The sequence below is a fragment of the Conger conger genome, chromosome 14, assembly GCF_963514075.1.
Source record: "Conger conger chromosome 14, fConCon1.1, whole genome shotgun sequence".
In the NCBI taxonomy this organism is placed as follows: Eukaryota; Metazoa; Chordata; class Actinopteri; order Anguilliformes; family Congridae; genus Conger; species Conger conger.
The window spans coordinates 41,220,982-41,235,306 of record NC_083773.1 but is presented as its reverse complement, the minus strand read 5'-3'; the positions used below and the strand labels follow the sequence as shown (position 1 = coordinate 41,235,306).

Sequence of the window (14,325 nt, the reverse complement as noted above, 5' to 3'; positions counted from 1 at the left end):
GACTGACCACAGGGGGGCTCTAACATTTTGAGGTGGGGGAAACCCTTATTCCCTCAATGGCTGATACCACAGTTCCACTTTAAAAACACAGCTTTAGCTTCAACTGTGAACAGTGAAAGAAAGCCGTTTCTGAAGGGCCTGAGAACAGGAAGAATGGGCTGGCCATGGCAAAAGGGCAGAACACTGGTCTCCATGACATTCATGGTGGAATCAGTGTGCACCAGCAGCATCTTCAGAAACCCTGTGGACATTCTCTGTGGATTCTGAGGCTGCTGTACATGCTGTATTCTGTGAAAAATCTACCAGAGGTGTGGGAGTTGACCACTCCAATATTGTGTAAGTGTTCTTTATACATTCACCAAGCACTATATTTACACTTCTACTACTGTAGCCTATCCACTTAATTATGATACGTGGTGTGTTCAAAGATGCTCTCCTACATATCACTGCAGAAATGTGAGGTTATTTGCATTACTGTTATCTTCCTGTCAGTTTTGACCAGTCTGGCCAGTCTGGCCATTCTCCTCTGACATCTCATTTGCAAGGCATTTCTGTCTGGGCAACTGCTGCTCACTAGATTTGATTTTGTTTTTTGCACTATTTTTTACAAACCCTTTCAAGAGTCTAGTGTGCATGAAAATCGCAGGAGATCAGCAGTTTCTGGGATACTCAATAAGTAGGTGCAATAAAACTGAAATGTTCTGGTGAGTGTAGATTCAATAAAGAACAGCACCACTTGGTGTTTGAATTCTAAACTGCTATGATGAAGAACAGCCACACGGGGCGCTGCGATGATGCACAGTTAAGGAATCGGACCTTGATGCAGACATCAGTTTGATGCAGTTGCACACCGACTAATTTTAGAATTTTACTATCATTTTAGAAAATCATCTAAGCCAAAGTTGGGACAGAAAATTACCAAAAAGTAAGTAACCAAGTAAGGAAAGTTCCTTACCAAAATGTAAATTCATGTAGTTAAAAAGCTGTAATAGGCCTACTCATGTCCAAAAAATTGAGTTGGAATGGAAATAAAACAGACTTTGATGGCTTCCCACATCAGCATCACTTGGTGGACGGTATCCAAACTGAATATATAGCCGCCTCCAAAAGTATTGGAAAAGCAAGGCCAATTCCTTTGCTTTTACTATATCCTGAAGACAATTGAGGTCAAAAGATATATTTGAGATGATAGATCTGAATTTCAGCTTTTATTTCCTGGTATTTGTATCTAGATTTGTTCAACAGTATCAGATGACCTAATTTCGGTTAAAAAAATAGTTCTGAATGACTGCATTTGTGTTAGAATACATGGAGACCAGAGAGCTGTCGTTGGGAGAAAAGCAAGCCATCAATCAATCACAGAGATTGCACAAGCATTGAGAATAGCTTGGAACAACAACTCAGAATGTCCTGAAAAACCGCTGGTCTACTGAGCAACAGACATCAAAAAGGTCAACAAAGGAAAACAAAAGCAGTTGATGACAGAAACGTTGTGAGAGTTGTGAGGAAAACCCCCAAAACATCAGTCAGTGACATCAAAGTTCTCAAACAAAGTTTTATGGACTGATACGACCAAGATTACCCTTCCAAAGTTGTACACTGCCAACAAAACAAAGGACTTCATTAGGGAGCAAAAGTGGAAGGTTTTAGACGGGCCAAGTTCATCACCTGACTTTAACACAACTGACCATGCATTTCACCTCCTGAAGAGGAGACTGAAGGGAAAAAACCCTCATAACAAACAACTGGAAGAGGCTGCAGTATAAGCCTGGAAAAGCATCACAAAAGCAGAATGCAGAACTGTTTGGTGATGTAAATGGGTCGCAGGCTTGATGCAGTTATTGTAAGCAAGGGAAATGCTACAAAATATGAAGTGTTATTTACTTTTATTTACTTAAATACTCTGTGTTCAAACACATTTTCTAACCAGAAGATGGGGTGGTCTGATAACAAAGGTGCTATGTTATAAGTAGTTTTGCACATCTTGTTGTAAATACCAAGAAATTAAAGCATAAAAACACAACTCTTGTCTCATGTTCATATTTTTATCTCAACCCCAAATGTATTCAGTGGATTGCAAAAACAAAGGAATTGGTCTTGCTGTTCCAATACTTTGAGGGAACTGTAACCGTTTCAAAAAAATTACAGCCACAGGGAAAATGAAGTCAAATTGTATTCTTTTTGAAAAAAATAATAAAGTAAATAAAGTTGGGTCTGTGTAGAAAATGACCACAAACTGTTCCATGCTCAACCATGTAGATGAGAAGGTAGAAAGTTTCCAATCAAAATTAAACGTTATATGATTGTAAAGGTATAATAGGCCTACTTATGTACAAAACATTGATCGGATGTTTTACCATGGTGAATTTATACTACATTGGACAGTCATTTTCCGATTCTAATTTTCTTCCCTCTGAATGAATTTCTCACCACGGACCGATTTTATTCGGAGGAGCACATACGTTTATTATTCCAGTGCGCATGCTGTGGTTACAAAATAGCGCCACTGAGCATGCGACAAAGCCCCATAGTCAAACATGGCAGCCTCCTCAATCGGCTCCTCGCACGATTGACAAGTTCTCATTGGAATCCATGTAACCAGCAGGAGGAAGCTCTACCCAGTTCTTATATATCCCGATAGCTGGACGAATCCGAAGTTTAATAAATAGAAAATTAATTATTCATAACGTGCTACAGTTCCAGGCTAAAATCGACTGACAAATTTGAAAAACGATATATTTTGCAAACATTAATGAAGCAGTTCGTTAAAGCATGAAGACGATGGGGAAAATACTTACCCTGTTTGGATGATGAATGAATGACTGTTTTTCGATGGAATGTACTTCTTGCAGTTAAAGGCTCCCAATGACTGATTACATCTGTGTTAACCATATGAAGTCGCCGGAGTTCTGTTCTTCCACTTCTGTTCTTTAAGCAGAGAGGTGTATACGTCGGTGTCGAGTCTACGCCAAGCCGCGTTCTGGCCTGACGCTCACCTCCCCAGAAATGTAAATACCGTTCCGTAAGAAATGCCTGTGCTGTGTCCGAAACCGAAATCAGTTGCTTGATTAGTAATCTGTCCTTCAAAAAAAGGCGACTTCGGAGGTGTGTTCGCAGCACGCGATTGAGACGCACTTTGAAAGCAGAAAGTTGTCTGAGTGAAAGTAAAGTGATTACATGATGCGTAATTCCAAGCAATTTAGCTGGCTAGCTCATGGAGGCTTAAACATTACATTCGTTATTCCAGTGTGGTAATCAAGTAAAATGTGTTGTGTACTTCCAGTTGTGGACAAGCTATTTTACAGTTCTTCGTGCATTCCGCCGCTGTTTAACATAAATAAATGAATGGATAACAGAAATAATGTGTAATAAATATTTACCAAGATCATTAACCAAATATACATGAAAACAAACTAAATTACATTTGGTAGACGTATGAAGAATGGCAAATCGTAATGGTTTAAATTATACATGCTTTAACGGATATGGAAACGGCAATGGCCCAGGTTAGACTTTTGGCTCCTCTCAAGCAGTGACATTACTGCTTCTCCTTTAACAGGTCATTATGTCATATGTGCCTACTATTAAATCCCATTGTAAAGTCCCTCATAATTAAATAGAGATGGTAGAAATGTCCTCATCCTCATGTATAAATGGGAAACGCTAATACCTATTGAAACGTCAAACGATTTGACACAACAGAAGAAACTTAAGCAGGATGAAGGTATATGTGAAATCACTAATCCGTGCTGTAAAAGAGATTTAACACTTGAGGACAATATTAAACTCAATTCTCTTCAGATATCAAATAGATATTTTTTACACTGAAAAAAGGAATGGGAAAAAAGGAATGTTTTTGTAAACAGTTTCCATCCCATTTTTAAACGGTTATAACCGATACTGCTTATGACCGCTGGGGGTCGTATTTCACAAAATATTTTTTTTAGTGGAGTACTGTCAAATTTAATTGCATTTTCAAACTTTATTTTGGACCATCTCAATCGTTAAATGTCAACACTGTAATTCAGCTAATGGCCTATTTGCCAAATTAAAGATTTACATTTACATTAACATTGTGCAGTGTAGCCTCACAGTCGCAGAAGCCTGGAGTTAAATTCCTGCAGGCATGCTGGTCGATCGTGTGTCATTTTTTAAAAATGCATCAGTAAAAATGTTATTCTTGATGTTTTCATCCCTCTTCCATATGGCTTCTGCCTGATAGACTTGACTTGAAATCTGCAAATATGCTGCTGTTAAGAACTTTGTTACAGACGGGGTTGTGCACTCAAAATTGTGGTCACGCAATATTTGCCTGATACAATGTGATAACACGGGATCTATTTTACCATAGGCGAAAGGTCTAATGATTTAACTTGTATGCCAATACAGGTCTCCGAACAATTATATATATTTTTCTGTAACGCAAACTTTGCCAACGTTACCAAATATGGTGCGATGGTGAATGCGGATTTATATTAAACTGAGTTTACCATTCCAGCTTCAGCAAAAATGATCGGCTAGAATTTTCTTTTAAACGTTTAGAACTCAGTTTGGTTAACCATTTAAACGCTTAAACGAGGACAGTACTTTATTTGAGGGCATTTAAATGGCCTTTTGTGTAAAAGCACTTTCTATACAGAGTACAACTGGAGGGCTTCTCACCTGTTTGAATTCTTTGGTGGATATTTAAATAACCTTTTGTGAAAAGCACTTTCTACACAGAGTAGAACTGTAGGGCTTCTCACCTGTATGAGTATTCCGGTGGATATTTAAATAACCTTTTGTTGAAAAGTACTTACCACAAAGAATACAATTGTTGGGCTTCTCACCTGTATGAGTACTCTGGTGGACCTTGAAATCGTGTCTTCCGGTGTTGATTCCAATTGAGCTTCAAAATAAAAGTTCATTTCTTTTTAGATTATTGGCTGAATTTTCCATTTTAAGAATGTGCCTACTATTAAATCCCATTGGACGTGTATTAACAATTTACTTGCTTCTAAACTTTTTGTAACAGATTAAGGTCCCTTATAATTAAGTTATGATTGTAGAAATGTCCTCAATGGATAAATGGGAAAAGCAAATAGCTATTGAAATGTCAAAAGATTTGGCACAACAGAAGAAAGTGAAGCAGGATGGAGAAATCAATAATCTGTGCTGTGAAAAGGATTTAAAACTGGAAGACAATACAAAACTCTTCAGATAAAAAGATATATTTTTTACACTGACAAACAAAAGGAGCATTTAATCAGTCAAATATCAAGTGGCAAGAAGAGGGAGACAATAATACCTTCTACTTTGGTTTTGAAAAACACAGACCCAATCAAAAACTACTCCCAAAGCTTAATAAAGATTACAGATAGATAGCTGGGGACGCATAACGTTACTTTCAAAATATTATAAGCTTCCAGCCTTAGTCGACGCCACCAGACTAAAAGATGGATTGCCAAATACCATTGCTGAATACCAATGGGTGGCATTTATTAATAGTAGGCACATTCTTAAAATGGAAAATTCAGCCAATAATCTAAAAAGAAATGAACTTTTATTTTGAAGCTCACTTGGAATCAGCACCGGAAGACACGATTTCAAGGTCCACCAGAGTACTCATACAGGTGAGAAGCCCAACAATTGTATTCTTTGTGGTAAGTACTTTTCAACAAAAGGTTATTTAAATATCCACCGGAATACTCATACAGGTGAGAAGCCCTCCAGTTGTACTCTGTATAGAAAGTGCTTTTACACAAAAGGCCATTTAAATACCCACAAATAAAGTACTGTCCTCGTTTAAGCGTTTAAATTGTTAACCAAACTGAGTTCTAAACGTTTAAAAGAAAATTCTAGCCGATCATTTTTGCTGAAGCTGGAATGGTAAACTCAGTTTAATATAAATCCGCATTCACCATCGCACCATATTTGGTAACGTTGGCAAAGTTTGCGTTACAGAAAAATATATATAATTGTTCGGAGACCTGTATTGGCATAAAAGTTAAATCATTGGACCTTTCGCCTATGGTAAAATAGATCCCGTGTTATCACATTGTATCAGGCAAATATTGCGTGACCACAATTTTGAGTGCACAACCCCGTCTGTAACAAAGTTCTTAACAGCAGCATATTTGCAGATTTCAAGCCAAGTCTATCAGGCAGAAGCCATATGGAAGAGGGATGAAAACATCAAGAATAACATTTTTACTGATGCATTTAAAAAAAATGACACACGATCGACCAGCATGCCTGCAGGAATTTAACTCCAGGCTTCTGCGACTGTGAGGCTACACTTCACAATGTTAATGTAAATGTAAATCTTTAATTTGGCAAATAGGCCATTAGCTGACTTACAGTGTTGACATTTAACGATTGAGATGGTCCGAAATAAAGTTTGAAAATGCAATTAAATTTGACAGTACTCCACTAAAAAAAATATTTTGTGAAATACGACCCCCAGCGGTCATAAGCAGTATCGGTTATAACCGTTTAAAAAATGGGATGGAAACTGTTTACAAAAACAGTGATTCCTTTTTTCCCATTCCTTTTTTCAGTGTAAAAAATATCTATTTGATATCTGAAGAGAATTGAGTTTAATATTGTCCTCAAGTGTTAAATCTCTTTTAAAGCACGGATTAGTGATTTCACATATACCTTCATCCTGCTTCAGTTTCTTCTGTTGTGTCAAATCGTTTGACGTTTCAATAGGTATTAGCGTTTCCCATTTATACATGAGGATGAGGACATTTCTACCATCTCTATTTAATTATGAGGGACTTTACAATGGGATTTAATAGTAGGCACATATGACATAATGACCTGTTAAAGGAGAAGCAGTAATGTCACTGCTTGAGAGGAGCCAAAAGTCTAGCCTGGGCCATTGCCGTTTCCATATCCGTTAAAGCATGTATAATTTAAACCATTACGATTTGCCATTCTTCATACGTCTACCAAATGTAATTGAGTTTGTTTTCATGTATATTTGGTTAATGATCTTGGTAAATATTTATTACACATTATTTCTGTTCTCCATTCATTTATTTATGTTAAACAGCGGCGGAATGCACGAAGAACTGTAAAATAGCTTGTCCACAACTGGAAGTACACAACACATTTTACTTGATTACCACACTGGAATAACGAATGTAATGTTTAAGCCTCCATGAGCTAGCCAGCTAAATTTCTTGGAATTACGCATCATGTAATCACTTTACTTTCACTCAGACAACTTTCTGCTTTCAAAGTGCGTCTCAATCGCGTGCTGCGAACACACCTCCGAAGTCGCCTTTTTTTGAAGGACAGATTACTAATCAAGCAACTGATTTCGGTTTCGGACACAGCACAGGCGACTGAAAGTGATCAATGGCGGAGCAGTAATACAATGAAACCAAGCGGACCAATCACATTTCTTACGGAACGGTATTTACATTTCTGGGGAGGTGAGCGTCAGGCCAGAACGCGGCTTGGCGTAGACTCGACACCGACGTATAAACCTCTCTGCTTAAAGAACAGAAGTAGAAGAACAGAACTCCGGCGACTTCATATGGTTAACACAGATGTAATCAGTCATTGGGAGCCTTTAACTGCAAGAAGTACATTCCATCGAAAAACAGTCATTCATTCATCATCCAAACAGGGTAAGTATTTCCCCCATCGTCTTCATGCTTTAACGAACTGCTTCATTAATGTTTGCAAAAGATATCGTTTTTCAAATTTGTCAGTCGATTTTAGCCTGGAACTGTAGCACGTTATGAATAATTAATTTTCTATTTATTAAACTTCGGATTCGTCCAGCTATCGGGATATATAAGAACTGGGTAGAGCTTCCTCCTGCTGGTTACATGGATTCCAATGACAACTTGTCAATCGTGCGAGGAGCCGATTGAGGAGGCTGCCATGTTTGACTATGGGGCTTTGTCGCATGCTCAGTGGCGCTATTTTGTAACCAGAGCATGTGCACTGGAATAATAAACGTATGTGCTCCTCCGAATAAAATCGGTCCGTGGTGAGAAATTCATTCAGAGGGAAGAAAATTAGAATCGGAAAATGACTGTCCAATGTAGTATAAATTCACCCTGGTAAAACATCCGATCAATGTTTTGTACATAAGTAGGCCTATTATACCTTTACAATCATATACCGTTTGATTGGAAACTTTCTACCTTCTCATCTACATGGTTGAGCATGGAACAGTTTGTCGTAATTTTCTACACAGACCCAACTTTATTTACTTTATTTTTTTTTTCAAAAAGAATACAATTTGACTTCATTTTCCCTGTGGCTGTAATTTTTTTGAAACGGTTACAGTTCCCTCAAAGTATTGGAACAGCAAGACCAATTCCTTTGTTTTTGCAATCCACTGAATACATTTGGGGTTGAGATAAAAATATGAACATGAGACAAGAGTTGTGTTTTTATGCTTTTATTTCTTGGTATTTATAACAAGATGTGCAAAACTACTTATAACATAGCACCTTTGTTATCAGACCACCCCATCTTCAGGTTAGAAAATGTGTTTGAACACAGAGTATTTAAGTAAATAAAAGTAAATAACACTTCATATTTTGTAGCATTTCCCTTGCTTACAATAACTGCATCAAGCCTGCGACCCATTTACATCACCAAACAGTTCTGCATTCTGCTTTTGTGATGCTTCTCCAGGCTTATACTGCAGCCTCTTCCAGTTGTTTGTTATGAGGGTTTTTTCCCTTCAGTCTCCTCTTCAGGAGGTGAAATGCATGGTCAGTTGTGTTAAAGTCAGGTGATGAACTTGGCCCATCTAAAACCTTCCACTTTTGCTCCCTAATGAAGTCCTTTGTTTTGTTGGCAGTGTACAACTTTGGAAGGGTAATCTTGGTCCCATCAGTCCATAAAACTTTGTTTGAGAACTTTGATGTCACTGACTGATGTTTTGGGGGTTTTCCTCACAGCTCTCACAATGTTTCTGTCATCAACTGCTTTTGTTTTCCTTTGTTGACCTTTTTGATGTCTGTTGCTCAGTAGACCAGCGGTTTTTCAGGACATTCTGAGTTGTTGTTCCAAGCTATTCTCAATGCTTATGCAATCTCTATGATTGATTGATGGCTTGCTTTTCTCCCAAAGACAGCTCTCTGGTCTCCATGTATTCTAACACAAATGCAGTCATTCAGAACTATTTTTTAAACCGAAATTAGGTCATCTGATACTGTTTAACAAATCTAGATACAAATACCAGGAAATAAAAGCTGAAATTCAGATCTATCATCTCAAATATATCTTTTGACCTCAATTGTCTTCAGGATATAGTAAAAGCAAAGGAATTGGCCTTGCTTTTCCAATACTTTTGGAGGCGGCTATATATTCAGTTTGGATACCGTCCACCAAGTGATGCTGATGTGGGAAGCCATCAAAGTATGTTTTATTTCCATTCCAACTCAATTTTTTGGACATGAGTAGGCCTATTACAGCTTTTTAACTACATGAATTTACATTTTGGTAAGGAACTTTCCTTACTTGGTTACTTACTTTTTGGTAATTTTCTGTCCCAACTTTGGCTTAGATGATTTTCTAAAATGATAGTAAAATTCTAAAATTAGTCGGTGTGCAACTGCATCAAACTGATGTCTGCATCAAGGTCCGATTCCTTAACTGTGCATCATCGCAGCGCCCCGTGTGGCTGTTCTTCATCATAGCAGTTTAGAATTCAAACACCAAGTGGTGCTGTTCTTTATTGAATCTACACTCACCAGAACATTTCAGTTTTATTGCACCTACTTATTGAGTATTCCAGAAACTGCTGATCTCCTGCGATTTTCATGCACACTAGACTCTTGAAAGGGTTTGTAAAAAATAGTGCAAAAAACAAAATCAAATCTAGTGAGCAGCAGTTGCCCAGACAGAAATGCCTTGCAAATGAGATGTCAGAGGAGAATGGCCAGACTGGCCAGACTGGTCAAAACTGACAGGAAGATAACAGTAATGCAAATAACCTCACATTTCTGCAGTGATATGTAGGAGAGCATCTTTGAACACACCACGTATCATAATTAAGTGGATAGGCTACAGCAGTAGAAGTGTAAAAAATAAGTCCAATGAATACTGAATATAGTGCTTGGTGAATGTATAAAGAACACTTACACAAAGTTGGATCAATATTGGAGTGGTCAACTCCCACACCTCTGGTAGATTTTTCACAGAATACAGCATGTACAGCAGCCTCAGAATCCACAGAGAATGTCCACAGGGTTTCTGAAGATGCTGCTGGTGCACACTGATTCCACCATGAATGTCATGGAGACCAGTGTTCTGCCCTTTTGCCATGGCCAGCCCATTCTTCCTGTTCTGAGGCCCTTCAGAAATGGCTTTCTTTCAATGTTCACAGTTGAAGCTAAAGCTGTGTTTTTAAAGTGGAACTGTGGTATCAGCCATTGAGGGAATAAGAGTTTCCCCCACCTCAGAATGTTAGAGCCCCCCTGTGGTCAGTCAGGTATCTGCAGGACTGCAGAGTGTAAAGAATGTGTCCGCTGTTGCAGTCAGACCCATTTGATTAAGGTTAAAACCATTCCCCTATTTCTCCCCAGGAGCTGAACATCTGCACACCTGTGAGCAGCAGTATGATGCAGACAGGAGTCATTCTGAGACAGGAAACTGAGACAACACTACCAGAGCTCACTGAGCAGCACAGGATCAGACAGAAAGAAGAGGAACTCGGTGGACTGGTCCACATGGCAGAGTCAGAGACGTGTGCTGCAGCAGGACACAACACTCTGGAGCCAGTGTGTGTTACATTACACAGAGGGGTCAGTGATGTACACCATACACACACATCACTGATTAAAACAGAAACTGATCTGGGCTTCACCCACCCTGGGGACCTTATTAAGAAAGAGACACTAGACAGTGCAGAGCTGGGATATGTAACCCATCTGCATCTTGACCAAATCAAAACCGAGACTGGTAATGGAGGATACCTTAAGGCAGAACACATCAGTGACTTGGAGAATATTAAATGTGTTCATTTGAAATCTGGTAAAATGAAGTGTGAATCCAGTGAAAGTTCAGTGAGTGATCTCATGAATGCTATGATGAATGGAGCTGCAGGTGATCACAAAGCCAAGACAGAACCATCGCAATGTGCAGGAGAGCCAAATCCAAACTGTAAGAAGGAAGAAATGCACGATCCGCTGACCCAGTGTGGAGACTTAAATCACCTCTGTCACTTAAACGGTGAGAATAGTCTGACCAGAATTGTGCAGAAAGGTAGAAATGGCAGCAACAAGCATATTAATTGCCAGGGAACGAATGAGAGAACTGAACCCATAACCAATTCAACTAAAACCCCAAGCCTTTTGAATTTCTTTCGGACATCCATCCATCCATCCATCCATTATCTTAACCCGCTTATCCTGAACAGGGTCGCAGGGGGGCTGGAGCCTATCCCAGCATACATTGGGCGAAAGGCAGGAATACACCCTGGACAGGTCGCCAGTCCATCGCAGGGCGCACACACCATTCACTCACACACTCATACCTATGGGCAATTTAGACTCTCCAATCAGCCTAACCTGCATGTCTTTGGACTGTGGGAGGAAACCGGAGTACCCGGAGAAAACCCACACAGACACGGGGAGAACATGCAAACTCCACACAGAGAGGCCCCGGCCAACGGGGATTCGAACCCAGGATCTCCTTGCTGTGAGGCGGCAGTGCTACCCGCTGCACCATCCGTGCCGCCTTTCTTTCTGACAGAGGCAATTAATAGTAAATGTCAAATTATTACAGATGAGCCATACAAATGTACATGGTGTGAGAAGTGTTTTACTTACAGATCTGATTTAAATAGACATCAGATAATTCATACAGGTAAAAAGCCCTACACATGTTCTCAGTGTGGGAAATGCTTTTCCACAAAAGCTTCTTTTGATATCCACCAGAGAACTCATACAGGTGAGAAGCCCTATACGTGTACTCTGTGTGGGAAGTGCTTTTCCACAAAATACAATTTAAATATCCACGAGAGAACTCATACAGGTGAGAAGCCCTACAATTGTATTCTTTGTGGAAAGTACTTTTCCACAAAATCTTATTTAAATACCCACAAGATAATTCATACAGGTGAGAAGCCCTATACTTGTACTCTGTGTGGAAAGTGCTTTTCCATGAAAAGTCATTTAAATGTCCACCAGATAACTCATACAGTTGAGAAGCCCTACAATTGTATTCTTTGTGGAAAGTACTTTTCCACAAAAGCTTATTTAAATATCCACCAGAGAACTCATACAGGTGAGAAGCCCTATACTTGTACTCTGTGTGGAAAGTGCTTTTCCATGAAAAGACAATTAAATATCCACCTGACAACTCATACAGTTGAGAAGCCCTACAATTGTATTCTTTGTGGAAAGTACTTTTCCACAAAAGCTTATTTAAATATCCACCAGAGAACTCATACAGGTGAGAAGCCCTATACTTGTACTCTGTGTGGAAAGTGCTTTTCCATGAAAAGTAATTTAAATATCCACCAGAGTACTCATACAGGTGAGAAGCCTTACAAATGTTCTACGTGTGGGAAGTGCTTTTCTGGAAAATCTAATTTAAATCGGCACAAGATGATTCATGCAGGTCTTTAATGCAAGATATTTATACTTCTGACTATTCAACCAGATGAATATCCCTGGGAGTATACACAGAGTAGGATCTGTTGAGGAAGCATAATTTAACTGCCACCGTGCCATTTAACTTACCATTCCTGCAATAGCCCTGCAAATGTATTCGGTTTGGGTTGGTATGAGATGTTTTTCACAAGTGTTTTTCTTGGCTACACAGCGAGGGATGTGTTATTTAACAAAATCGTATTAATTTCTACCTACAAATCAATCCATTGGAGGATCCTTCCATGTGTAGTACACAGTATGGAAAGTGCTTTTTCAGAGCAAGAAATCACCAGTAGCCTCATTTATAAAACTTTATAAAAGGCATACGCCTTCCAGTGAGCAAGAGGGAGGCTGCTCGTGCAGCATGGAGCGACTCACTGGCCCATAACTTTTTTCAGTCAATTAATGAATGGTAATTTAAAAAATGTCCCAATGTTTTCTGTTTACTCTGTATCCTTTTGTCTATTGCACATTCTGTCTTTAAATTCGAAACTATATTGTGTGTCAAGCAGTAATGGAGGAAATGAGGAAGGGAGCAAATACTTTTTCATTTCACTGTATATTGTAATGTAATATGTAATGTAATGTAATGTAATATTGTGAATGTGCACATGCAAAAGGGTTTCATGCCATGTACACATCTTTATGAACTGTATGTGTTACTGCTTTCTACTTTACTACCCATTTGTAAATGTAGTTTAATTCCTGCTGCAACACTAATCATGGAATAAATACATTCAGCTCATATGGGGTGTGTATTGTATGAATCATGTTCATGCTCACCTAATTCCATTACTCAATGTCCTGAGGAATCCATTTCAGGCTTCTTTTTTCAGTTGAATGTTTTCATTTTGCATGAGATCAAGGTTTGTAATCCCAATATACAAATATGGGTGGACATGTGAGAGGCAGGAAATGCTCCTGATGAGCTGGTTTGTACCTTACATGGCAGCCAATCGACGTTGATGTGTGAGTGTTTGTATGAATGGGTGAATGAGAAGCATCAATTGTACAGCGCATTGGATAAGGGCTCTATATAAATTCCAACCATTTACCATTTACATTTGCTTTCTCAGGAGCAATTTGCTATTGCTGGCTAATGTTTACCCACATTGATTTAATGATTTAATGTTCTCTTTAAGCAATGAATGTATGTGTTTGAATTGTAGTACTTTTTCTTATTATGATGGTTGTTCATTTTTAGCAAAATTGACATTAATATTTTACTACTGTCAGTCTAGTCCTGATTCTGTCGACGATCGTAAAAAACCAAGTATCGCAAAAAACACCATTACATGCAATGCTTCATCCATTTTTGCCAATGTGTATTGTCATTTCCAAGAACATTATTACTATTCACTGGAACTCACCACCATATTCAGCATGACCATCATAATAATCAACAACATATAAAAGTTATTTTGGATTAATCTGAATGTTGGTCAGCATATAATTCTTTTTTATGGTCACCTTTCTGTACTGGTGGAGGGTTCTGACTAGCTGTGGCCACAGGCTCCTACAAGCACCTCCAGTCCTCCCACAGTCCCCCAGCAGCTGCTCTCTCAGAAATACAGTAACAGTGTGGGTACATTTTTGTTCTTCAAGGATAAAATTTCCGAAATGTACACTGAAAGTACAGTGAGGTTCTTGTTGGGTACAAATGAGCACATTTTCCAAGCAGATAAACATACAAATTAATTATACATTGCTG

At 38.8% G+C, this 14,325-nt stretch overlaps 1 protein-coding gene across 1 annotated transcript; it reads left to right on the top strand.

Annotated features, from left to right (window-relative positions):
• Positions 1-11,741: 11,741 nt before the first annotated feature.
• On the top strand, positions 11,742-12,736 carry LOC133109483 (gastrula zinc finger protein xLCGF3.1-like; the record flags this gene model as incomplete). The annotated part of the gene is made up of 1 exon (XM_061218806.1): positions 11,742-12,736. A coding segment is annotated over one exon (849 nt), but the record flags the coding sequence as incomplete, so codon positions are not given.
• Positions 12,737-14,325: the final 1,589 nt, after the last annotated feature.